General features: G+C 42.1%; 1 protein-coding gene across 12 annotated transcripts; it reads left to right on the top strand.

Annotated features, from left to right (window-relative positions):
• Positions 1-92: 92 nt before the first annotated feature.
• irak1 (interleukin-1 receptor-associated kinase 1) lies at positions 93-27,389 on the top strand. Of its 12 annotated transcripts, none has more exons than XR_008695089.1 (18): positions 99-235; positions 741-908; positions 991-1,113; positions 1,733-1,812; positions 1,897-2,082; positions 2,946-3,010; positions 3,242-3,353; positions 3,744-3,865; positions 6,240-6,444; positions 6,697-6,765; positions 6,836-6,923; positions 9,099-9,193; positions 9,435-10,026; positions 10,376-10,456; positions 16,060-16,177; positions 16,537-23,219; positions 23,292-23,403; positions 23,477-23,873. XR_008695089.1 is itself a non-coding variant. In XM_029156013.3 (16 exons), the coding sequence occupies exons 1-15, from the start codon at positions 124-126 to the stop codon at positions 16,128-16,130; spliced, it is 2,169 nt and encodes a 722-aa protein (XP_029011846.1). In that variant the 5' UTR covers positions 99-123; the 3' UTR covers positions 16,131-16,177; positions 27,061-27,389. The 12 variants fall into 12 exon arrangements, 4 of the variants coding, with proteins under 4 accessions (XP_029011846.1, XP_040927457.1, XP_055366097.1 ...); XR_008695086.1 differs by having other exon boundaries at positions 16,030-16,177; XR_008695090.1 differs by having other exon boundaries at positions 93-235; positions 971-1,113; positions 16,030-23,219.
• The last annotated feature ends 30 nt before the right edge of the window (positions 27,390-27,419 follow it).

Raw genomic sequence — 27,419 nt, 5'->3', positions numbered from 1 at the left:
AGCGGCGCAGCTGATCTCCAACTGCTGATTTAATAAAGTTTTAAAAGTCGTGTTTCCGAACGGTTCCGGATTGATTTGGGTCCCGGCGGTACTCCGCTGTCGACTTCAGTTTCAGGGTCAAATATGTCCGCAGGAGACTCGAAAGAACAATTTCTCTACAACCTTCCTCCCCCCCTGCTCTGGGAGTTCTGCCGGATCATGGACGGACTCTCAGACCTGGACTGGACGCGCTTTGGTGAGTCAGAACCAGGGTTGTAACGTGATTTCGTCTATTTCCTGTCCGTTGTGGTTTTCAGGCTCTGCATGTTTCCTGTTGTTGGTTCTTTGTTGTTACTTTTGATTCGGCCCAGGTTGTCCAACCGTCCAAATCATGTGTGACTTTGACTGCTCAGCTGCTAAGCCAATGTCTTAGCCCGGACTTTTATTTGGACCGACAGCCGGAGTGTGTGTGGAGCCAGTAAACAGCAGCACTTCCCACTTCCTCATTAACGGCAGTGTGGCCTGAAGCCAGTCAGCTTCGGTCAGACTCTAGGGGTGAATGTGAGCAGGTCACCTAGGACTGGACCTTGGCAGCCAATCGGTCCGCTTCACACTGGAAATGTATCTCAGTGAACCACGGTTTAGGTGTGACAAAACAAGTGACCAATCACTGGTTGGCAACTCTCTGACTTGCTAGCGTTGAACGTTACCAATCAGTTTGACTGAGGTATTTGGATTAAACGCTTCGCCCTGTCTTGCAGCAGCCGAAGTCCTTGGGGATCAGACTGCCGTCCGACTGGCTGAGCGAAGGGAGAGGCGGACCGACTGGGTGATGAACCAATGGGGAAACAGGAATGGTACTGTTGGCGAGCTGATCAGTCTACTGGAGCGTCTGCAGCTACTTCGTCCCCGCGATGTCATCCTGTGCTGTGAGTAGACTTTGACCTTTAACCTCTGAAGTCAGAGCTGTGATGACTTTTGACCTCTGCAGGGCCTTCTCTCTCTGTGCAGGCATATCCAGTTTGAAGTCTACCTCCTCTACTCCTGGTCCTCACTCTCCTCATGTCTCCCCTCAGTTCGAGCCTGCATCCAAGTCCCCGCCCACACTGACCACCTGTACACTGAGCACAACAGGTAACACACATTGGAGCGGCGATCTCCTCACTATCAATTTTAAATGTGCACTGAGGAGCCGCAGGCTGGGTGATTACACGGAAACTAACAAATCAAAAACAATGCAATGTCCATTCCAGTTAATGCTGTATGCGTGTGATTTATTGTTCCAACAAACAATTCGTGGTGGCTTCCTATTGTGTGGGTTTGTGTGTCTTGTGGCCGCTGTCCATTCACGTTTCCTTTGCCGGTTTCTGTCCTTCCAACTCTGTCTTTCTGTCTCCGTCTCTGGTAAAAACTGTTTGCCATCCCAGGCTCCTCCCGTCTCCTTATCCCGTCCCCCTGTATAGCCGGTGAGGTCCCGGCCGTGTCTAAGCAATAACTAAACCAATTAATGGAAAACAATTTATCTAATGCAGATTATCCAATAAGCAAATCAACAGTAGAAGCTAACCTAAATTATGGCAATGAATCAAACACACTGCATATTCATATACAACAATTAATAAAAAAAATCAAATAGCTCCTACACACATTGACCCTTACTGTTTCTGTTGTCTGTGGGGGAACTACCAACTACATAAGATTCTGAGACACAGCGTCACTAACGTACACAGGTAAAAGTGTCCTTGTTTGATAGATAGAGGAGAAGGAAGACCACTACCCAAACCTGCCCCACCGCCTTCCAGTCTGCAGTCCAAGCCTCCTCAGCTTTTTCAGGTAATACACAAATTGAAAAATAAAATGATAATAACTAAGCAAGTTGTTATTATTGTTGTTCTTGTCATCCTTGTTATCTTTTAGCCCTTCCCGGTGACAGAGTCCAGCAGTAGTGGTGTAGCTGGTGGGGTGATGTTTTGGTCCATTGAAGAGGTACAGTCTGGGACGAAGGGCTTTTCTCCTTCCCTGCAGGTGGGAGAGGGGGGGTTTGGAGTGGTGTACAGAGCAACTCTGAGGAACACTGACTGTGCAGTGAAGAGACTCAAACAGGTCAGCCAATCAAATAATTCACTATCTCAGGCATGTACAGTTCATGCTTTCAGTACCTTGTCGGGTCTTTCCTCATGAATAGCTGCATGTATGTGGCAGCATGCAGCCCATGGCCCCACTGCCCTGCTGAGGTGTTGTAGAAGCCCAGGTTGCTTTGATATCGACCATCAGCTCCTCTGCATTCTTGGGTCTGGTGTCTCCCGTCCTCCACCTGACATTAATTCACAGATGCTGTTTGGGCTTTAGATCAGACCAACCATGTGTTGGTAATTTTGTCAATGTTGGCTGGTGCCAAGTCCTGCTGAAAAATGAAACCAGCATCTCCAGGGCTCCAGAGCTGTTTGTTGCCTGAATTACCATCTGTGGACTTGATGGGAAACAGTGGACCAACACCAGCGACAGTGACAAATCTCTCAAACCATCACTGACTGTAAAACCATCTTACTAGACCTCGGGCAGCTTGGATTCTGTTCATCGTCCTCTTCCCCTGAACACTGGGATCTTGATTTCTAAATGAAATTCAAAATTGGCAGCAGTGACTCAAAAGGTAGAGCTGTTGCCCACCAACCATTGGATCATACAGTAAGTTTGGTTCCTGGCTCCCCTGGGTCAAAGTGTCTCTGGTTCAGGAGAGGTCCTAATCACGTCTGGTCCTGGACACGTCTGTGGTGTGTCTGGAAGCACTGATTCCAGCATCAGGCTGTTGAAACTTCAATTCATATGCTTGGATACAGCATCTGTGAACCGACTGATTGCCTCCTACTGGACCACGCTGAGACCATTTAAAGGCAGGAAGTGGACTGTGGTCAATGTTGTTTTTATGACTTGTGGTGACTGGTAGTGTGATGATGTTGTTCTTGCAGGACTGTCTGCTAGACTGGACTCTGCTGAGGGAGAGTTTTCAGAATGAAGTGGACAAACTGTCAAAGTAAGTGATGTTTATCTCCTACAGCTGGTTGTTTGAAGTCCCACATTGTTTTTAGGGCTGTGAGTGAAAAACTCCATCATCCATCACGTTAAAGACCGATTGAAAAGAATGATGGTGAAACACTTAAGACGTGTGATGCAGGTCTGGCCTCTTTGAGTCTGAGTTGCTTAGTAATTTAAAGCCCCAACAAAGTGATGACCATAAAACTCTAACAATGATTCTGTTGTTCAGGTTCAGACATCCCAACATAGTGGAGCTGCTGGGATTCAGTGAAGGAGAAGGATCTGTGTGTCTGATCTACAGCTACATGCAGAACAGATCAGTCGAGGACCAGCTACACAATGTAACACCCATGCACTATGTGGACAAATGAACATTTGTTAAATCAGCTGTTGTTGTTTTTTGTCACATGGAAGAAACTGACTCACAGACTCACACACAGTTTATCAGTTGGATTGTGTGTGTGTGTGTGTGTGTGTGTGTGTGTGTGTGTGTGTGTGTGTGTGTGTGTGTGTGTGTGTGTGTGTGTGTGTGTGTGTTGTGTGTGTGTGTGTGTGTGTGTGTGTGTGTGTGTGTGTGTGTGTGTGTGTGTGTGTGTGTGTGTGTGTGTGTGTGTGTGTGTGTGTGTGTGTGTGTGTGTGTGTGTGTGTGTGTGTGTGTGTGTGTGTGTGTGTGTGTGTGTGTGTGTGTGTGTGTGTGTGTGTGTGTGTGTGTGTGTGTGTGTGTGTGTTAGGAGCGTGGAGGTCTCTCCTGGTCTCAGAGACTCGCTATAGTTGATGGAGCATCGGCAGCTCTGCAGTTCCTCCATTCACCTCCTGGTGGACACACGCCTCTAATCCATGGAGACGTCAAGAGGTCAACATCACTCATACACTATTGTTTAAAATTTTGGGGTCACCCACGCACCCAGACAGTAATTTCCATGAAAAGTCACACTTTTATTAACACCATGAGTTTTTAACAGAAAAAATAGTCAAGACATTTAAAAGGTTAAAAATAATGATTTGTATTTGAAATGCTGATAATTTTTTCCTTCAAACTTTGCTCTTGTCAAAGAATCGTCCATTTGCAGCAATTACAGCATTGCAGGCCTTTGGCATTCTGGATGTTAATTTGTTGAGTAATCTGGTCATTTCCATTGGCCTTCTGACGCAATGAGCAGACACATTGTATAATCACATGTATTGATTGTAAATTTTGCAGTTACAATTTGCAGCTAGAATAGTCATTTACCACATTAGTGTATAGGGTGTATTGCTGAAAATTTCTATTCTTTGCAAAAAACAGAATCAGAGTTTAATGGCCAGTTTGCACAGGACAATCAAGGAATTGTATGTGGTCTGACTCCCTAAAAAACACAAAATGAAATACAATTTTAAATATAGTTTTGAAAAACGAATAATAAACAATAGAAAAATGTGACATTCAACGTGGTTGAAAGTGATTATTGCACATATATCCTTAAATTGCACTGAGTCACTGCTGTATGTATCCGGTAGAGTGCAGCTCAGAAACAGCCTGGGGGAAGAAGCTGACTCTATGTCTGGTGGTTCTGGTGGCTATGGCTCTGTGGCGACTGCCAGAGGGGAGGAGTTTAAACAGTTTATGTGCAGGGTGTGTGGGGTCAGCAGTGATGCTGACAGCCCGTTTCCTGAGTCTGGCCCGGTACAAGCTCAGTACAGATGATCTTCTCTGTTGACCGGACCACCTGCTGCAGTCTGTGTCTGTCCTGCTTGGTGCAGAGGACAGACTGGACAAAGGCCGTGTAACATGGTCAGCAGCTCCTGGGGCAGGTTGAACTTCCTGAGCTGTCTCAGGAAGTACACTGTCTGGTTGGACTTTTTGTGGACAGTGTCTGTGTGTGGGACCCACTTCAGGTCCTGTGACCTGTGATTGTGGACCCTAGGAACCTGAATGAGTCCATGGTAGATGCTTTATTGTTGTGGATTGTTTGGGGGGGTCGATTCTTTCTGAAGTCCTCTGTCATCTCCTGTTGAGCTCCAGCTGGTTCTGACTGCACCACTAGACCTGCTGCTCCACCTCCCGTCTTTAAGAAGACTCATCACCGTCCTGGAGGAGCCCAACGACGGTCATGTGGTCTGCATACTTCAGGAGTTTCACTAATGGGTTCCCTAAGATGCAGTTATTAGTGTACAGGGAGAAGAGCAGTGGGGAGAGCACACACCCCTGTGGCGCGCTGGTGCTGATGGTGCCGGTGCCAGATGATGCTGCCCAGACTCACCTGTTGCCTTCTGTTGGTCAGAAGGCTCCTGATCCACTGGCACGTGGGATCAGGGACGATGAGCTGGGTCAGTTCATGGTGGAGTATTCCAGGGGTGACGGTGTTAAAGTCTGAGCTGAAGTCCATGAACAGGATCCTGGCGTATGTGCCAGGGAGATCCAGGTGCTGCAGGATGTGGTGCAGTCTCAGGTTTACTGCATCATCAGCCCACCTGTTTTTCCTGTAAGCGAACTGCAGGGGGTCCAGCAGGGGGTCTGTGAGGTCCTTCAGATGCCTCAGCACCAGCCTCTCAAACGTCTTCATGACCATAAACAGGGCGACAGGCCTGTAGTCGTTCAGGCTGGTGATGGGGGACTTCTTAGGGGGGGGCACGAGGGTGGACTGTCTGAAGCAGTTGGACACTGTAGACAGCTGCAGAGACCGGTTGAAGGTCTGGGTGAAGATCGGTGCCAGCTGGTCAGCACAGACTCTGAGGCAGGTTGAGGAAACACCGTCAGGTCCTGGAGCCTTTATGGCTTCCTGCCTGGAAGGAGGCGGCAGACGTTTCCTTCACAAACCTTCAATGCAGGTAGGGGGTCTGGTGACGGGAGGGTGTGAATGTTGGGGGGTTTAGGTGAGCCTGTTGTGTGGCTGGGAGGTGTGAAGTGGTTCTTTTCAAACCAGCAGTAGAAGCTGTTAAGGTCGTCTGCCAGGTCCTTGTTGTTAAACTGGTGTGATACATAAATGTAGCATGCTAGCTGACAGGCTATTAGCAATGTAAAAGAGTGCTTTCATGTCAAAAATAAGTCACCATAAACTTTTGAACGACATTGTACATCAGAACAAGTTGATGACCTATCCACTTATGTGGTCCCCACATTAGCGTTACTGGCTTTAGAATGTTTGTACTGTGTGGACTCTTTGTATTGTGTGTTATTTTGGTAAAATCTGTTTAATCTTAACTTGTGTTGTGATACAAACAGAATCAGTTATTCTGTATGTCTATAGCTCCAACATCCTACTGGACCAGCACTTGGTGCCCAAACTGGCTGACTTTGGTCTGGCTCAGCTTGTTTGTCGCAGTTCACCTGGGACTCAGACGGTATCGGTTGGGAAAACGGCCACAGTCAGAGGAACACTGGCATACCTACCTGACGAGTACGTGAGAAATGGAGAGCTGAGCACGGCCCTGGATGTCTACAGCTTTGGAGTGGTGAGAGCTAGGATGATGATAAGTAGAATGTGTAGGGTTAAAAGGTTACATCATTGTCACAGGAAGCTGCAGTGTGTTAAATAGGAAAGAAGCTGGAATGTGTTGTTCATGTCCTGTGGACTTTTACTGAATTAGGCTGTAATTTTATTTTTATTGATATATTGTAAACCCAGTTTGGGTAACATCAGCCCAAAGAGATCAACTGACTCTAATACTAAATTCTGACTTGAGACTCATGTTATTGTGTGTCAGGTGTTGTTGGAAGTCCTGACTGGCCGTCGAGCTCTGGAGAAAGACAGCAAGTCAGAAGAAAGATTCCTGGTGAGAACACACTAAGGCTGTGATCACGAAGTCAGGTTGTACATTTACATTTCTGCTTCTGGTTGTGTAGAAGGACCTGGTAGAAGATTTTGAGGATACTCCAACTGATTCATCAGCTGCAGCCTGGAGAAAACAGCTAGACCACCGACTGATAACAGGTCAGAAGCAGCACACTCTGAGCCACATTGAGCTGGGGCCTTTGTGCGTGCTTAACCAGATTTGTACTTGTATACTTAGTGGGGCTATATCATGCTTATACTTATAATTTGGGGCGTTAAAATTACGCACAAATCGTGACTAAATTTACAAGTAAAATAACGTCACCTGAAATTGCCTCCACGCTCTGATTGGCTAAGGAACAAGTAAGTTGTTGCAGTCCTTGGATGTGGCACAGCAGATCCTGAAAGCTCCACAAGCAGCAACAAGCTAGTCCACTGACCGATGACTTTAATTATATTTAATGATCAGACAGACATGACGGCTCATAATTAATGTGTACGAAGTGTGATGTTACACTCATTATTGAAGTGGTGTTTATATCAGACGTTAATGTAGCATGTTAGCCAACAGGCTATTAGCAACCCCGTGCTATGTTATAATGCAGCTGGAGTTAAGGTGGGTATGTTCTAGTAACGCTACCATTGTGATTCTGTGTGATCGTTTGTCAGACCACAATAAAGACGTTTACTTTAACAATGACAATAACAGTTTTAAACCAGATGTTGTCAGGGCTCTGTGTCTGACTGGATTGTGTGTTGTCATTATGCATTCAGGACACGCCAAATATGTCACTTTTATGATAATTAAACTTCAAGGTGTTTAATAGGTACGTTTCACCGGATAAGCTTTGTAAAAGACGTTGTCAGGGCTCTGTGGCGCAATGGATAGCGTGTTTGAATTCCTTCAACTGAAGTAATCTAGAAGTCCAAGGTTGTGGGTTCAAGTCACATTAATGTGTAACTTATGCTTTATCTTGAAATCTAAGGACATTTCATTATTTCACATGGTTGTGTTGTGCAGTCTGTAGCTTGTTGGCTTTGCTTTTTGATTCATTAGAACAAATGCACTTTATTATTGTCACTTTTATAATTATTTAACTTTGTGGCGTTTAGTAAGGATGTTTCACCCATTAACCTTTAAACAGCCTGATATGTAATGCAGTTGTTAGACAGGCTTGGATTTCAGTGCAGAATCATGGTGCTTCTCGCTGAACAACACCCATCTACAAAGAGACAAACGCCCAGTGTTGCCCCCCCAGGTAGTAGTTTACTGTATAAGTTGTTCCACCCCTGCTACCTCCAGCTTCCTCCTCAGCAGTGATGGCTGGATGATGTTGAAAGCACTAGAGAAATAAAAAACATGACTTTCTCAGTGCTCCCAGGGGACTACAGGTGACACAGGGCCCGATGCTGCAGGTAGATAATGGCGAATTGCAGCGGGTCCAGTGCTGAGCTCACCTGGGTGCGGAGGTGACTGAGGACAATCTCTCCATGGCCTTCATCAGATGAGAGGTGGAGGCGATGGGTCTGAAGTGGTTCGGCTCCTTAGGACTGGGTACTTTTAGGCCCAGAACCAGACAGGAAGTCCTCCAGAGTGGTACTCTGTGTGAGTGGTACCAGACTGGGACTCTTCAGGCAGAGGCTCAGGTATGGAGAGGACCACCTCAGTGAGCTGGTCTGCACACTTCCTGAAGGACCCTCGAGATGATGTGATCAGGGCTTTTAGGCAAGTGCCTTGGTAGCTCAGCTAGTAGAGCGTTCCTCGCAAGGCAAAAAGGTCTGCAGTTCGATCCCCCAATTTCCCCGTAAGGGACTTTCCTTCCTGGCTTTTCTTCTCCTTAACTTAACTTAACTTTGTTCTCCCTCCTGACCTGGGGCAGAGGTGGGTGGTTTTGGGAGGGTCAGACTGCGGGGCAGAGTGGACTGCATGGTGCTGAGGTGTTACAGCTTCAGCTGGGAGGAGACGCCTGGAGGGGCCGTGTGGTTGATGACTGGGGGCTTGGCAGAATAAAATCTATTGAAAAACTGATTTAGTTCATTCACCCAGGCTTGGTCACCCGTGACCTGGCGACCATTTGCAGCCTCATCGTGGCAGATGTTACAGTCCTTTCCACACATCACAGATGTTGTTCTGCTACAACCAATGCCCCAGCTTTTTCCTGTGGCTGTCTTTGCACCTCATAATTTTATATTTTTTAATTTATAATTTTTTTTTAATTTAAGCCCCTCTGTACTCAGTCAGTTCCTCCTTGTCCCATGAGAGAAAGGCCCTCATCTTCACATTTAGAATGGCTTTCAGCTCAGGGATCACCTGTGCTGCCTATGTGTCTTCAGGGGCAGCTGCTGATCCCAGGGGTTTTCTGGAGGTGGTGGCTGTAGCACGCAGGTGTTTGGACAAGAACAGGAAAAAGAGACCAGCCATGACTGAGGTCAGAGACTGGATTTAATGTGGAATTTAACTTCGACTAACTATCTATCTAACCCTTAGACAAGTTTAGATATTTACATCCAGGTTTGAAGTCAAAACTCTTTCCACTTCAGTTGTTAACAATCGGATGAAAAGCAAAATTATGTGCAGTTCAACTATTTAAAGAAACCTGAAATTAACAACTTTATTTCGGTGTTTAACAAACTGACAAACAAACTTTAACCAACTGTGTTTTCCCTAAGGTGTTTGAGATACTTCAACACATCCACAACATGGTGAGGAAGACCAACTCTTCCCATCTCCCACCCCACTCTCACCCCCGTCCCGCTAGCTTTCTAGACTCCAGTGTAGTAGGCCTGTCAAATCAGCTGTCCAAACTGAGACCTTTAGAGGCTGCCTGTGAGTCCTCCCAGTCTTTGTTTCTCTCTTCGTTTTCCTGCTCCCTCACTCCTCCTGACCCGCTCCACTCCTCCTCCTCCCTTCCCACAACGTCAGCTTTGTCAATATCTTCCCTTGGCGGTCCGTGTGAAACTGATGAGAGTCAAGGTTTCTCCCAGTACAACCTTTCCTGCAAGTTCAAATCCAACAGGTCCATCTACAGGTCTCATCCTTCATCTATCAGAGATCAGTTTCACTGTCTAGCTGGGCCCACACAGTCCCAGTTCATTCACCTTTCACTCCCCACCGAGAACCAATACAGCTACGACAGGCCAGGGGAAGAGGTAGTGCTAGGGGACTCCACAGAGCCAGGCACCAGGCGGAGGACCACAGGAGGGGCCCCAGATCGCCTCCCTCCTGAAAGCTACGTGCAGCCTGTGTCCGCAGGGCCCTTGGGTACGTCTATAGAGTTTATTAAACCTTAAATTTAGAACCAGGCCATGTAAATGTAACTTTTGAATTAAATTGAGCTCAATCAGAACTTAAAGTCACTGAGGGCCTTCAATTCTGTTGAACAATTCAATAACAGGATGCAGAGACTTTGAAACTGGACATGATTAGTACGTGAAGTGTGGCTCATTCTAGCACAGATAGAAGCTGGTTAAGAAGTAAAGTAAATTAAGATCTAAGAACGTCTTGGTTGAGCATCAACTGTTTAATTTCACCTCTGCAGAATTTCATTTCTTTTGAAATTTAAAAACTGCTAAATATGAATCTACATCTGTTTTGTGTATCCTTTGTTTAGCCCACATGAATCTCTTTGGGAATCAAAGCAATGACAAGGAAGGATGGATCCAAGGTCCAAAGCAGCTGTCTGATGACCTGTGTATGTAAAACGCCAACTGTTGTCAGCATGTCCTATTTCATCTGTAGTGCTGTTATCATCATCGAATTTTGTTAACAACAAAAAGTTTTTAGTTTGTCTGTTTTATACTGGCTCATGTTTATTTTCTTCTCATAGGTTTATGCTCCGTTGTCTCATTTCATGTTGATTTCAACTGCAGAATTTTTATCATCTGAATGTTTGTCTTAACCCCTTATCAGTTTTTTGTTTATTATTAGTGGGAGAGCTGAACAGCTCTCACACTATTGATATCTTCGCTCTTTATTTTTCTTATTAGTGGGAGAGCTGAACAGCTCTCACACTATTGAGATCTTCGCTCTTTATTTTTCTTATTAGTGGGAGAGCTGAATGCTGCAAAGCATTCACTGTATTGTTTTTCTAAGCTTTATTATTAGTGGGAGAGCTGAACAGCTCTCACACTATTGTTATCTTCGGTCTTTATTATTCTACTTATTCCGCCCTTTTTTTTGATTGCTTTTTATTTTTTAACGCTTCATCGTAGAATCGTCGTTCAACTTTCTAAACGTGAGTCATCTTTAGGAGATGTGGGCTATTACTTTTTATGTTTTTAGCTTTTCAACTTTTAACGTTATTCAACTTTTTTCATCGTTTTTTTATAATGGTCGTCTATGGGAATCATCGTTCAACTTTTTGTCAACTTCCCTCTTCATCAGCGTCTATCATTGTCATACTTAGGCGTAGAAACGTCATTTCAACTTCAAAAGCGTCTATTATCGTTCAACTTTCTCCTTGTAAATCAGCGTTGTCGTACCTTCTATACTTTTCGACTCGTGAACGTTTAAATATGGTGTGGTTTTTGTTAAATTTTCAGCTTTTCCATTAGTGTGTTTTGGGTCAGTTAGAGTGCGTGATGTCACAGCTACAGTGAGAATGTGCGCTTTTTAAAGACAGAACTTCTGTCTTTAACTCGTCGCTACAGCCACAATTTCTACTCTATGAACGTAATTATTTCACTAAATCGTAGTCATACTTGTCTTCTTTCTAATGATGTGTCTGGCTTTACCCTCAGACTTATACTTTGTGCTTTGAGGTCGATAGCGACTAGAGAGATCCTGAAATTCTCCCATAGACCCTAATGATGATTTTTAGCAAACGTCTGGGCAGAAAAACAGAGGAGACATATTTTGAAATTGCCACTGTGGCTACAAGCTTTTGTCCTCAAACATAAAATTCACACCATTTGCTCATTGAAGCCTTGGGACTCGTAAAATGAAATAATTTTTGTGATAACTATTATGGTTTAGCTGGAACAATCCTGTTTATACAGGGTGAAACTCTGCTTTTACAGAGCAGAGTGAGCCTGATTTTCCCGCCTTTCGTCTCCATGGCGACGGCGCAGCTGCAGATTTCACTGACAGGTCAAACTCCTGATGCTCAGTGTAGACAGCAGTTCCATGCGTATTACTGATTACTCAACTACACTATTGGATTGTTTAGTAATTAAGCACACACTTCCTCTTAATCCTTTCAAAATAAAAGCACCAAGCCAAATAATTAGCTTTAATACCAACATTTCTGCTTTTAGATGGGTAATTATGACTATTTAAAGATAGAATAACAGTTTAGTAATTACCCACACATGCTTCCTCTACATCCTTTCAAAATAAAAGCACCAATGCAATTTATTAGCTTTAATGGCACCGTTTTTGCCTTTGAATGGTTAATTATGATTATTTAAAGACTAATTGACAGTTATGCTACTACCCCCACACGTTTCCTCTAAATCCTTTCAAAATAAAAGCACCAATTACAATTTATTACCTTTAATGGCAAGATTGATTAGAACATTTCTGGTTCTGAATACTTACCAATCGTTAATGAGACACTTTAGAGTTCAGCAAATAACCACTCACACTTATTAGGGTGATTTTATTCTGAAAGGGCTTAACCTAATTTTTTTCCTTTAATAGGGCAATTCTTGCTATTAAATGACATTATGACTGTCTAATGACTATTTTATAGTTTAGTAATTACTCACACACAACCTCTAAATCCTTTCAAAATAAAAGCACCAATCCAGATTTTTAGCTTTAATAGCACTATTTGTGCTTTTGAATGGGTAATCATGACTGGTTAGTGTGACTGTTTTACAGTTTAGCTATTAAGCACACACAGCCCCTCTACATCCTTTCAAAATAAAAGCCCAAATCCTGATTTTTAGCTAAAGATAGCAATATTTCTGCTTTCAACAGGTTTATCATGACTATTTATTTAGACTAAAATACTGCACAAACAGTTTTTCCAAATCCTATCAAAATAAAAGCCCCATTCCAGATCTTTAGCTAAAAAGGGCAATATTTCTGCGTTCAGCTGGTGTATTGTTACTAGATGATAAGACAATCTTAATGTTATGAAATTGCCTGCACAGGTGTTCTCAATATCCTTTCAAAATAAAAGTACCAATCCAAATTTTTAGTTTTAATAGCATAAACTCTGTTTTTGAATGGTTAATTGTGACAAGTAATAAGACTTTTTTAAAGTTTAGCTATAAACACAAACATCTCTAAATCATTTTAAAATAAAAGCATTAAACCATTTTTTTTGCTTTAATAGAATAAATTCTGCTTTTGAATGGTCAATTGTAAATCAGCAATAAGTCTATACCAGTTATTACTGGTTTATTATTACTAGTTAATGAAACAATTTAACAATAACTCACACAAGCTTCCTGTAAGTCATCTCAAAATAAGAATACTAAACTTTTAGTGCAACTTACCAAGCTCTAAACCTTTTTAATTTATGATTTTGACTGCTTTTTTGTTATTTAGGACAACTTAATGAGCGCTTTTTCCAGTTTACCAATTTAGGACACACACTTCCTCAAATTACTTTCAAAATAAAAGCACCAATCTAATTCTTTAGCCTAAATATCGCTTTTGTGAATTTGACTAGTTAATTATAACCAGTTAATGAAACTATTCTACTGTTCAGCAATTATATGCACACACTTCCTTCAAAGCTTCAACTTTTACCAATTTAAATCCAAATACTTGTTCTGAAGCAAATTTAAGCCGTATTAAATATTTCCAAAACGTTTAGCTACTCATTCAGCTCTTGAAATCAAAACTATTTAATTACAATATTTAGCCATTTTGATACATTTGGCTATATTTCAACAAATTAATTAATTGATTTTCAGCAGTTTGTTAATTTCAGCAAATCTTTTTCGTGTTTTCTCCATATGAAATTCAACTACTTCAGGTTCTTCTGCAAATATTCAGCACTGTTTAATCAATTCCTATTTCTCCTTAGATACACTCAACTATGCTTTACATGATTGAGCTGTTTCATCTGTTTTAAATGTTTCAGTTACTTTCAGCAACTCTTCAGGAATATTTTCAGCTTGGAAGCATTCACTGTGCATTTTCTTATGGAAATGCTTTTTCTAGTTATTATTATTTCGCCCCGTTTTTGGTCGCTTTCATCGTCTCAACGCTTCGTCGTAGAATCGCCGTTCAACTTTCTAAACGTGTGTCGTCTTTAGGAGATGGGGGCTATTACTTTTCACGTTTTCAGCTTTTCAACTTTTAACGTTATTCAACGTTTTTCGTCGTTTTTTTATAATGGTCGTCTATGGGAATCATCGTTCAACTTTTTGTCAACTTGCCTCTTTTCATCAGCGTCTTTCATCGTCATACTTTGGCGTAGAAACGTCATTTCAAGGTCAAAAGCGTCTATCATCTTTCAACGTTCTCCGTGTAAATCAGCGTCCTCGTATCTTTTATAGTTTTCGACTTGTGAGCGTTTGAATATTGTGTGGTATTTGTTAAATTTTCAGCTTTTCCATTAGTGTGTATTGGCTCTGCTAGAGTGCGTGATGTCACAGCTACAGTGAGAAGGTGCGCTTTTTTAAGACAGAACTTCTGTCTCTAACTTGTCACTACAGCCACAATTTCTACTCTATCAACGTAATTATTTCACTAAATCGTAGTCATAATTATCTGCTTTCTAATGATGTGTCTGGATATACCCTCCAGACCTATATTTTAGTCGCTATCAACCTCAAAGTGCAGAGAGATCCCGAAATTCTCCCATAGACCCTAATGATAATTTTTAGCAAACGTCTGGGCAGAAAAACAGAGGAGACATATTTTGAAATTGCCACTGTGGCTACAAGCTTTTGTCCTCAAACATAAAATTCACACCATTTGCTCATTGAAGCCTTGGGACTCGTAAAATGAAATAATTTTTGTGATAACTATTATGGTTTAGCTGGAACAATCCTGTTTATACAGGGTGAAACTCTGCTTTTTACAGAGCAGAGTGAGCCTGATTTTCCCGCCTTTTGTCTCCATGGCGACGGCGCAGCTGCAGATTTGACTGACAGGTCAAACTCCTGATGCTCAGTGTAGACAGCAGTTCCATGCTTATTTTTAATTACTCAACTACACTATTGGATTGTGTAGTAATTAAGCACACACTTCCTCTAAATCCTTTTTAAAATAAAAGCACCAAGCCAAATAATTAGCTTTAATAGCAATATTTCTGCTTTTAGATGGGTAATTATGACTATTTAAAGATAGATTAACAGTTTAGTAATTACCCACACATGCTTCCTCTTCATCCTTTCAAAATAAAAGCACCAATGCCAATTATTAGCTTTAGCTGCACTGTTTTTGCCTTTGAATGGTTAATTATGATTATTTAAAGACTAATTAACAGGTACGCTATTACCCCCACACATTTCCTCTAAATCCTTTCAAAATAAAAGCAACAATTACAATTTATTACCTTTTTAAGGTAATACTTACCAATTTTTAATGAGATATTTTAGAGTTCAGCAAATAACCACTCTCACTTATTAGGGTGCTTTTATTCTGAAAGGGCTTAATCTAAATTTTTTGCTTTAATAGGGCTATTCTTGCTAGTGAATGATAAATTATGACTATCTAATGACTATTTTATAGTTTAGTAATCACTCACACACAACCTCTAAATCCTTTCAAAATAAAAGCACCAATGTAATTTATTACCCTAAATGGCAAGATTTTTGTTTCTGACTGGTAAATTTTTAATAGTTATTAAACTATTCCACAGGTAATTATTTACAAATACTTTCTTCAAATCAAAAAGCTAGTTAGCTAATTTATGATCAACTTTTTAATGTTTGACATCTTTTTACCTTGGTCAACTTTTGAATCATTGTCATATTTTTAATCTTGTCTTAGTGTGACCATGGTCATCTTTTTAATCATCATCTTTTTGATCGCCATCTTTTGTCATCGTTTTAATCTTTGTCAACGTTTTCTTGTTTTCATCGTTTTGCCGTAGTCAACTTTTTGACGTCAGCAGCTTAATCAGCGTTTGACATCGTTGCGGCAGAAGATCAGCTCTCCCACGTAATTTCTCGAGAAATTACTTTTTCTAGTTTATATTTTATTTTTTCTCCATTTTCATCTAATCATTTCACAATCTGTCATTTAAACTCATCTGATATTTGCTCTATTTCTCATGTCATGCCTTTTATTCTAATTTCATCCTGTATCTTTTTATCCCTAATTTTATATTTTGTCTCTTCTCCTTTTTAATCTCAGCTCACATGGTCATCTTGTGTATTTATGCAGATGGGGGCAAGAGTTCCGAAGAGTCCAGAGGACCAGAGGAGAGTGATGAACTAGATTATCTTCCTGCTTAGGGCAAACTCCTTGTTTTAACAACTGTGTAAAACTGGACAGGAGTCTGGTAATGAACGCTTTCAAATACCTCTCACTGCAGACAGTTAGGCTTCACACTGTGTCATAGGTTTCAGATATTTTAATTCCTTAACTATTAGATAAACTAATTAAAGAGTTAACCTAACATATTATTAGTATTTCAGTATTTATATTTGTAGAGGATTCAAATTAACATTATAATATTAAGGCAGAAACATTGTTATTCCTCAAAATAGGGACACTAGGTTTGTTTTAAAGCTGAAATTATGCTTTTATTATTCTAGTCAAATGCCAGATTTAATGAGTTAATAGTTATGATGAATAACAATAACATTTTTTCCTTGATAGAACCAAATCAGTCTCTAATGTTGTAAACTCTTGTTGCAGTTCAGTGACCTCTGTCTAAGCCTGAAGAACAATGCACACAAAACCAGATTCCTTTTAACGTTTTATGAATCTAATACTACTGGATATATGAATAAAATAATGTGAAAATATTAAAATAAAACAAGAAAAGAGCAAACCGTAAGCATGAAATGATTAGTAATGCATGAGTAGATGCATTGGACCAGACTGGGGGGCACGGTCAGCAACACACGGACACTATGCTCTCTTCATCAGCCTCATATAGCAGCGCAACCAGCTTCTGCCCTATGTGTAATACAGAAATATACACAGATATATAATTTGCAATAAACATATGATATACAAGTATCCCCTTAAATTCTACTGTCCCTCCTGAGGGACACCTGAGGGCATCATGCGAGTTATGACCGTGTTCGCGCTCAATCACGCCGTGTCTGGTCTCTTTACGTTCGTTACGATCCAGAGAATGTAATCCAATAAAGTGTTTCGGTCCAAAACACACGGTACATCCACACTGGTCCAAAAACTACAAGTTTTCTGCTCCAACTCTTGAGCGAAAATTTTTTTTTCCAACTTCTGTGAGCCATAACTCGCGAAAGTAATGAGAACTTTTCAAGATGGAGGCTCCCGGGCTTCGGCTTCGAACGAGACCAGCTAAGCCGTAAACCTCCGTTCATTGGCCCCACCATAGCAACCCCTAGCACACGTGAGCCAACCCTACCCTCCCCCCTCCCTCCACTCAAAGGCCTCTAGAGTTAACCTCGTAAATGCTGGAACAAAACGGACGCTGCAGCCGTGTAGTAGAGAAAGCACTGATTCGGCTGATATACGATGAGTGGGGGAGGGGCGCTCAGCCTGCCGTAACCAGCCGGGTCAAAGGCCCAAAAAGTGAAGCCTGCTCTTTCCTAACTAGGATTTTTTGACCCAGATTGTCACATATATTATATTAGGTTATAGTGAACGCAAATATAGCATTATAGGGTATTTTTACAGCCTGTAAGCTTTCATTTGAGCCCTCCCTGGTGTCTCTGGGTTGATCCAGGCCAGAGATGTGACCTATTAGGGTTACCTGGGCCAGGCGGAATTTGGTGTGTGGGGGGGAATAATTAATTAATCATAAAAGTAATTTAGAAAATGTCCCATTTACTGGTTTTTAACACTATTTGATTTATTTCTTCATATATAAATGCAAAAGGCTTCATTCTTTTAGATCCCTTTTCTCTTTTTGTCCTTAGACCAGTCACCAGGGAGATATTTGCTTATATCTATAAAGGGAAAAATCCAGGCGAGGGCTTATCAAAAAATTATTAAATTATTTCAGTTTTGTGTTTCTTTTGTTTTTCTCCTGTATAACTTTAACTATAACTGTAACTGTGTAACTGTAACTGTAAGCTTTCATTGGGGCCCTCCCTGGTGTCTGTAGGTTGATCCAGGCCAGAGTTGTGACCTATTAGGGGTACCTGGGCCAGGCCGGTTTTGGGGGAGGGGGGGGGGATTAATTAATCATAAAAGTAATTAAAAAATGTCCCATATACAGGTTTTTAACACTATTTAATTTATTTCTTTTATATATTAATGCACAAGGCTTCATTCTTTTAGATCTCTTTTGGGTTTTTTGTCATGAGACCATTCACCAGGGAGATATTTGCTTATATCTATAAGGGAAAAATCTAGACGAGGGCTAATCAAAAAATTATTTCTGGTTTGTGTTTCTTTTGTTTTTCCTCCTATATAACTGTAACAAATTATGTTTCTTTCTACAACCATTTTAATTGGAATATGCCCACTCGAATCATAATTAATTAATAGGGTTTAAATTGGGCTCGAAAGCTAAGGGGATAACACTTTGGGGCTTTATATATTACCAAAAAAAATCCATGCTCCTGTTTACAACCTTCACAAAATAATTAACAAAATTAGAATAAAACAATACAGATATGCATACATCTACACTTACCGTTATAACCTACCTATAACAAATCAGAAAAACGGGGGGGGGAGGGCAGTGTCAGACTGCGGTCAAATGAGCAGTCATTCGTTCATCCGTCATTCAGCCAGCCGTGCTTCAAAAGCGTCTTGCGACGGTATTACGGGCTTTACAGCAGAGCACAAAACACGCTTGTTGCGACTTCCTCTTTCATAGCGAGACGTCTGGTCTGTTCAAAGTATGGAAAACTACGAAACAAAATATTGGTTTAATAGAAAAACTGTCGCCTAATAAAGATCTGTGTACTTTTACTGTGTATTTTAATATTTATTAGCTTAAACTGGCATCTAATGCTAAAAAGCAGTATTAGTTTGGCTTTCATTACAATGATTTTGGTCCATAATGGCAGACTCACACCAGTCTGCCCTTGTACTAAAGGTAGTACACTAGTACTAGTACACAAAGAAATGTGCAATTATGTATGTACAATTTAGCATTTATTAGTATTTAAAACTAACATGTCATACTGTAAAATCTTGATGATTAATAACTTGGCTTTGGTGCATAGTTCAAGGCCCAGACCTCTTTCTCCCTGTTCTACCCAGATTACATGTCCCCTCTTCATATAAAGAACTGTGAGAAAGGCTAGGCATACACACATTAAACCCTTGTATTAACATCTGTTAGGACTCCAAAGTGAAAGCGTGAGTTTAAAATTAAAAACTAAATGTTTAATGTTTCATATAAAGTCATGGAACACAGTCCAAAACTGAATATTTTTGTGTGAAACATACATTAAAGTGGTGGAGGAGTTTGTGTGCCTGAATGACCCCCGAGCTATGTTGTCGGGGGCTAAATGCACCTGGTAGGGTCTCCCAAGGCAAAAAGGTCCTGGGCCACGGGCCAGATTAAGAGCGGTTCACAACCCCTATGAATAGTATGGCGCAGCTGTGGCCCCAACCTGGAGCCAAACCCAGTGTTTGGCAGCAGTCGAAGGAGAGAGCCTCGGTGACCCAATCTCGGGACAACCAATCTGGCTATCTGGGGGGGGGGGGGTTGAGCTTGTGCAGGAGGTTGGGCGTTACTGGCTAGAAATAGTTGGGCTCACCTTCACACACAGCCTGGGCTCTGGAACCCAACTGCTTGAGAGGGGCTGGACTCCCTTCTACTCTGGAGTTGCCCAAAGTTAGAGGCGACGGACTGATGTGGACTTGCTAATTGCTCAGCTGCAATTTTCCCTGGTAGACAAGAGGGTCGCTTCCCTGTGCCTTTGGGTTGGGGATAGGTCACTCACTGTTGTTTGTGCCTATGGGCCGATTGGGAGTGTGGGCTACCCGGCCTCTTTGGGGTTTCCGGAGGGAATATTGGAAAGCGCTCCAACTGGGGATCCCAGTGTTCTGCTGAGGGATTTCAACGCTCATGTGGGCAATGACAGTGACACCTGCCGGGCAACCTGCCGGGCAACCTGGCTGCTGATGGGAATTTCCCCGCTGTGGGACTAATAAAGGCATTCTTAACCTGGAGAGGCATGAAAGGGAGAAATGGCCTCCCTGATCTAACCCAGTGGTGTTATGTTATTGGACTTTTGTGCGAGGCACAGACTGGCCATAACTAACACCATGTTCGAACATAAGGGTGTCCATCAGTGCACCAGGACACCCTAGGCCGGAGGTTGATGATAAACTTTGTAGTTCTGTCACCTGATCTTCAGCCATATGTTTCGGACACTCGAGGGGCTGAGCTGTAAACTGATCACCACCTGGTGGTGAGTAGGATCCACTGGCAGGGAAGAAGGCTGGAAATACTTGGCAGGCCCAAATGTATTGTGAGGGTCTGTTAAGAACGTCTGGCTGAATCCTCTGTCAGAAGGATCTTTAACTCAAACTCGGGGGGAGATTTTACAAGATTCCGAGGGAGGCTGGAGACATAGTCTGAGTGGACCATGTTCTCCATCTCCATTGTCAACATGGCCGTTCGGCGCTGTGGAGGCAAGGTCTCCAGTGCCTGTGCTTTTGCGGAGGCAAAAACTTGGGCCTGGGAGGAGTTTGGGGAGGCCATGGAGGAGGACTATCATTTGGACTCAAAGAGATTCTAGCAAACCGTTTGACATGTCAGGAGGGGAAAGCAGTTCTCCACCAACTCTGTTTTCAGTGGAGGTGGGGAGATTATCAGACAGGTAAAGTATTTTGAGGATCTCCTTAATCCGTCTGACACACTTTCTGCTGAGGAAGCAGAGGCAGGGGTCTCAGAGGTGGACTTGCCCATCACTCAGGCTGAGGTCATCGACGTAGTGTGTCACTGGTTAAATACTCAAGGGCAGTGGTCACTTTCGGGGAGGAGAAAGAATCCATCTAGTGGTGGAGAGTGTTTTCTGCAAAGTAAGCTTTTGTGGTGGCAATGACTTCCTCTTTAAACTCAAATTTCTGCCTAGCAAGTGATTTTTTTCAAGTTTGGAAACAAAAAGAAGTCGCACAGGGCCAAATCTGGAGAATACGGCAGATGGGGCAGCAGTTCGTAGACAATTTGACCAATTTGGCCGTGGCGAAGGTGGAGGTGTGAGCTAAAGCGTTGTCATGGTGGAAGAGCACTTTTTTCTTCTCTCTCTGGTGTGTACCAGTGGATCCATGTTTCGTCGACGGTCATGAAACGACGCAAAAACTCATTCGGATTGCACTTAAACAGCGTCAAACACTGCTCTGAAGTGGTCTTACGGTTAAGCTTGTTGTCCAGAGTGAGCAAACGCGCCGACTGCTTTCTCATGCCCTAAATTTCATGCAGGATATGACTCACGTAGTCTTTTGAGATGTCTACTGTCTCAGCCACCGACATGCGACCACATTGAAATTCGTTAAAACATGTTAAACCAATTTTTGACGGTCGCTATCGAAGAGTCACCGTTCACAACATGCAAGTGCTCCTTGATTATGCTGCGCGATTTCCCTTCCAACAATAACATTTGGCTGAAATTTCGACAGTAGCCGTCTACGAGAATGTACTACACGATAGTACATTTCTCTTGTGGTATTAGTGCCATCGTGAGGCTAAGTACTTATCGGACCGTCCTTGTATGACAGTACTTTTAATTACCATATATTCAATCGTTTATTCATAATCAGGTCACATGTTCGGCATCTTGGTTTGTGTTAATATGCTTAATTCTCCCAACATTTCACAACCGCATGTCTGTTTACAATTTGTCACGTAAAGTCTTAGGGTAAAGTCCTGAGTTCCAGATCCTTTAGTTACTGTGCAGTATGTGCAGGTTTACATTGAGCTGCTGAGTGGTTTTCTTGCAAAATGCATCCTGCTCCTTATGTAAACAGTTGCTTTAATTACCATTGTACAAAAACAGTACAGAAATATTAGAATGTATAATTTGCTTACAGCTTCTGTATCAACTTTGATTACAACTTTGAGTATTTTTGGTCATATTAATTCACATTGGAGTCGTTGACCTACAACCCAAATCAAGAATTAATTTCAGATACATGTAATGAATTAAAAATATAAAAACTGACATGTGAGTTTGTCATTTAGGTAGTTATAAAATGTTGTACTGATTTAACCAGTGAGCAGTGATTGTCAGACCTGTCTGGAACAGCAGTTCATCATGGTGCTGCCTTCACAGTTTATCGTGACCTAGGCGATGCCCAAACATTGCACATGTACTTAATGTAAACACCTAATGTAGTTAGGTGAAAATTATGAAGTTGTACGTCTACGAAGATCCTAAGGACCCCAGCTGTTAGCAGCATTTCATCTATTCCACTTTCAGGGTTTCAGAATGGGTTCTGAACTGGTTGTCGTACTCGGAGGTTCAAAAGTCTAGATCACCTGGATCTCCCTGGCACGTAGGCCAGGATCCTGTTATTGGACTTCAGCTCAGCCCCTAATACAATCACCCCTGGAATACTCCACATTAAACTGACCCAGCTCACCATCCCTGATGCCACGTGTCAGTGGATCAGGAACTTCTTGACCGTCAAGAATCAGCAGGTGAGGCTGGGCAGGATCACATCTGGCACTTGCATCGCAGGGGTGAGTCCTTTCCCCACTGCTCTTCTCCCTGTACACTAACAACTGCACCTAAGTGAACCCTCCTAGGGTGTGTTCCAGAAAGCGGGTTATGTAACATACCCAGGTAAGTTTGAGGGTAAGTTAGTGATTAACCTCAGCTTTCGGTTCCAAAAACGGAGCTAACTTTCAGGGTATGTATGTTACCATAGCAACTTACTCTCTGAACATAACCTGCTCCGGAGCAGGTTATGTTTCGGGGTAAGTTCGTTTCGGAGGTTACTGAACAGGGCGTGTCCGTTAGATGACAAGCCTGTGGAAGTGGAGGCGCAGCTTAATTTATTTATTTTCACCGTGAAAGGGTCATAAAGCCACGTATCAATGTTTTTTTCATGTGAATTATTTGAAGGAGGGAGCGTTATCGTTTTTCTAAAGAATGTATTTAATGAACCATTTGAAACATTTCATCTCAAACTTAACAAACACGGGTCTGCGCTTATCATGGAAAGCATTTTGTGCGTAGCTCTTCGTTTTTTGCATCAGGACATTTTTGAGTGGCAGGATAATCTGGAACATATTTTAATATGTACACCTCGGACGTACTGCACACACGCACACTTTCCGTATTACTTTATTACTTTCCATTTCAGAGTTTCCAAACGTGATTGGGTGCATCAATGGCACCCACATTCCTATTAAAGCTCCTTCAGTCAATGAGGGAGACTATGTTAAGAGGAAGTCATTTCCCAATATCAATGTGCAGGTAACAATTATTTCCTGTTCAGAATCTTTTGGTTTAAAGACCATTAAACTCATTACTGTTTCCATTAACTAGGTAATATGTGATGCAACCCATCTCATCACTAATGTTAAAGCCAAATGATCAGGGTCAGTGCATGATTCCAGAATCTTTAGGGAATCATCAGTATGTCACATCTTTCAACAGGGTATGTTGTAATTTACACACGTTCGTGTTTTTACTGTATTGTTTTATTGTTTTACACATTTCAATCATTACAGGACACTACAATAGCTACTTGCTGGGGGACAGAGGGTTCCCTTGTCTGCCCTATTTAATGACACCCTACCCTGAACCTGAACCTGGACCACAGACACGGTTCAACCGGGCCCACAGCAGAACACGGCCAAGGTGGAGATGACCACAGGCATCCTGAAGGCGAGGTTCCAGTGTCTGCGTGGCCTCAGGGTCAGTCCAGAGAGGGCATGTGACAATGTAGTGGATTGTGTTGTCCTTCACAATATTGCCACAATACGAGGAGAGCAACCCTCCTTGTCCTGCTGAAGATGACCAAGATGATCCAGTAGTGAACCAAGTACACCACAAAGATGGAAGACTCTTACTGTAAGACAAATGATTTGTCAGAATCACTTTTATTAAAAAGGTTTCTGCACCAAAGCACTTGTCATTTCTTCATGTCCTGAAAAATAAAATGGAATATTATTTATATTGCTTCACACAATGTCCCAGACTGTGGGCGTTCTGGAGGGTCCAATAATACAATCCATCCATCAGTGACTGCAAGACAATGCAACCCATAAGATCAATGTGAAATAAAGCCAGAGTACTACAACATTGTAGAAGCCTATGCAAAATATAGATCCTTTAATTGTGTAATCAAATCTTACCTTTTTGTAGGATTTCGTGTTTCATTTTGACTTGGGACAGAGTTCCTCTTTCTCCAGAAGGATTATACCTTATTAAAGAATATTACTATTATCTAATATTATTATTATATAATTCTCATGGAATTAATAGTACAAAACGATTTGGAAGTTATGTTGAATTTCCCTTTACAATAAAAGAGAAGACGGCAACATAACAGTAATTAAATAAACTCAATTTACTTCCATCCATCCATCCATTTTCTTAACCGCTTACTCCCTAGTGCGGGGTCACGGGGGTGCTGGAGCCTATCCCAGCTGGCTACAGGCGAGAGGCAGGGTACACCCTGGACAGGTCGCCAGTCCATCGCAGGGCAACACATAGACAGACAACCATTCACACACACACTCACACCTACGGGCAATGGAGAGAAGCCAATCAACCTAATGCACGTCTTTGGACTGTGGGAGGAAGCCGGAGAACCCAGAGAGAACCCACGCAAACACGGGGAGAACGTGCAAACTCCACACAGAAAGGCACCAGGGCCGCCTCCGGGAATCAAACTCAATTTACTTTATTTTTCTTTTTTTCCTTTGCCGATGCAGCTGTGTTGCTTTTTCTATTAATAATCAGCTTAAATTCTTCATTTTCTGCATTAAAACCTCCAACTCCGTCGTTGAAATTCGCTGCCATTATAGTGTTGCTTCAGATTTCCATGGTGACTCGTGAATTCGGCGATCCATTGACAATGTCAGCTGGGGAGTGACCAGGCACAGACTGCAGCGGCTGGTCTGGGCAACAGAGAAGATCATTGTACCAATCCTCATAAAATATGGGCTGTCAGTATCACTGTTAACCCCACACACAAACTGTTTAAACATCTCCCCTCTGGTAGGCCCCACAGAGCTATACTGTGGCCACCAGAACCTACCAGACAGAGTCAGATTCTTCCCCCAGGCTGTGTCTGAGCTGAAATATCTAGTCAAAGAACAATGAGTCACTGCAATACCTATAAATGTCCAATAACATGATAAAAAAGAATGTGATAGTGTAAATATTTAAAAATACATGTTAATAATACTTCCAATTGACTTTAATAATTTCTGTGTGTCCAACACATGGCATCCACCGCCACTGTGCTGCAGAGATAAACTGCAAGATAATAGACAGAAATGACAAAAAGAATTCAGCTTTAAATCCATTTCAGGTGATCTGTCCATTGGCATAATTTAATACTGTGTCGTCTGCGTAAGTTGTTATGGGGCAGAGTTAGTGTTTGTATCCATTTGCACAAGGAGTCACAGTTCCAAACATTTCTCTGAAGAAGAATTCAGTTAAGTCTGAGCTTGTTGTCCAATGTAAACACTAACGCTCTAAACCGAACTTTAGATTTTTTGCTTTCCCTGTTTAAATTGTTCCATATATAAACCAGACATTTTAGCAGCTTGGAGCCAGTTCCAGCAGGACCGGGTGTCAGAAACTCAGTAGAGCCCACTGCGACTGCAGTCCACTGAAACATTCAGCAGCTTTCATCAACACTGACACCTTCTACTGTAAACTGATGAAGAATGTGTATGAGCAGAGCCTAATGGGTTTTGACTGTGGCCCAAGTTAAGCTAATCTGGGTTTTGCAGAATTTGGGTGGACCTCAGCCTCCCACTGGAAAAATCAGAGTATTTAGAGTCCCTGGTCATCCAGTGCAGCCAGGCCATCTCCTCAGGTTCTGGTGCAGCTCAGCTTGTTACAGCTGCTACACTGCTAGCTATCAACACAACCTATATTGATAGCTAAGGCCGACTGTACCTTTAATGTGGTGAATATAACCCCACCAACTAAGGCCTGCTCAACCTGGAGGAGAGGCCAGACAGCAAACTCTACTATGTAAGAATTTAAAGCATGAGCAGAGCGGACCGACTGACACAAAGGGTTTTTTTGCATGAACCACACACACACACACACACACACACACACACACACACACACACACACACACACACACACACACACACACACACACACACATTCTTGTATTTACATCAAAGTGAGGACCACCATTGACATAATGCCTTCCCTAGCCCCTTACACTAACCCTAACCATCACAACTAAAGGCAGAAGTCTAACCCTTGCTCTAATCCGAACTCGAAAATCACATTTTAACCCTCAAACAGGCCTTCAAAGAAATGAGGACCGGCCAAAATGTCCTCACTTTGTCAAAATGTCCTCACTTTGGTAGGAAAATACGTTTTTTGGTTCATTTTGATGCAAGTACAAGTACACACACACACACACACACACACACACACACACACACACACACACACACACACACACACGTTAAAAAATACTTAGTAAAGAAAACAATACAATACAAATAAAAACTATTAACTAACATTTACTACATGGCAGGATGAAAATGCAAACACAAACTCAAAACCACTGCAAAATTTGGTTAAGTAACTTTAACGCAAGGATTGCGAGGCACACACACAGGTGACTAGGACAATAACATTCACAAACAAAGCACAGACAAACCTTTGACATGACCTGGGGTGTGTTCCAGAAAGTGGGTTATATGACATACCCAGATAAGTTTGAGAGTATGTTATTGATTAACCTGAGCTTTCAGTTCCAAAAGCGGAGGTAACTTTTTGGGTATGTATGTAACCATAGCAACTTAGTCTCTGAACATAACCTGCTCCGGAGCAGGTGTTGATTTTTCTAATAATAATCGTCTTAAATTCCTCATTTGAAGCCAGCATTAAAACCTTCCGTTCAAATATGCTGCCCTTTTACTGTCGCTTCGGTTTTCAGGAGGTACATTAACCTAACTCTTCTCAGGTGTTTTGGAACCGACATACTCAAACAAATTAATTCAGAAGGTGATTACTGTTTGGCTATTAACATATTACTTTTGTCATAGTTATTGTAATTGTGATATTTTTTTTCTCTCCATCAACCTTGTTTGTCATCTAACCTTAGGTGGACACAAGATGGAACCGTACATCCATGTTGGAATGGCTGTTTAAGGAGAGAGAGCCACTGGGTGCCGCTCTGGCCACCCTCAATACAGACCTTACCCCGTTCACCTCAGAGGATGCCACAGGCGATGCACCACTGCCTAAAACGCCACATTCCACGAACAGAGGACCCACTGAAGTACTGGGTCACCCACAAGGTTTCTTCCTCTTCCTCTGTGCCCTTTGAGAGGATTTTCCAAGGCTGGTGAAGTCGTCAGCCAAAGAAGAAACAGGCTGAAGCCCAGCACTGTTGATAAAATCCTGTTTTTAAATAAAAATCTGTGAAATATATCCCGTGTAGTGATTTTAGCTTGGCCCTGT

Source organism: Betta splendens, chromosome 7 (genome assembly GCF_900634795.4).
Source record: "Betta splendens chromosome 7, fBetSpl5.4, whole genome shotgun sequence".
NCBI classification, from domain to species: Eukaryota; Metazoa; Chordata; class Actinopteri; order Anabantiformes; family Osphronemidae; genus Betta; species Betta splendens.
The sequence above is the reverse complement of the archived record's forward strand: the minus strand, read 5'-3'. Positions and strand labels throughout refer to the sequence as shown.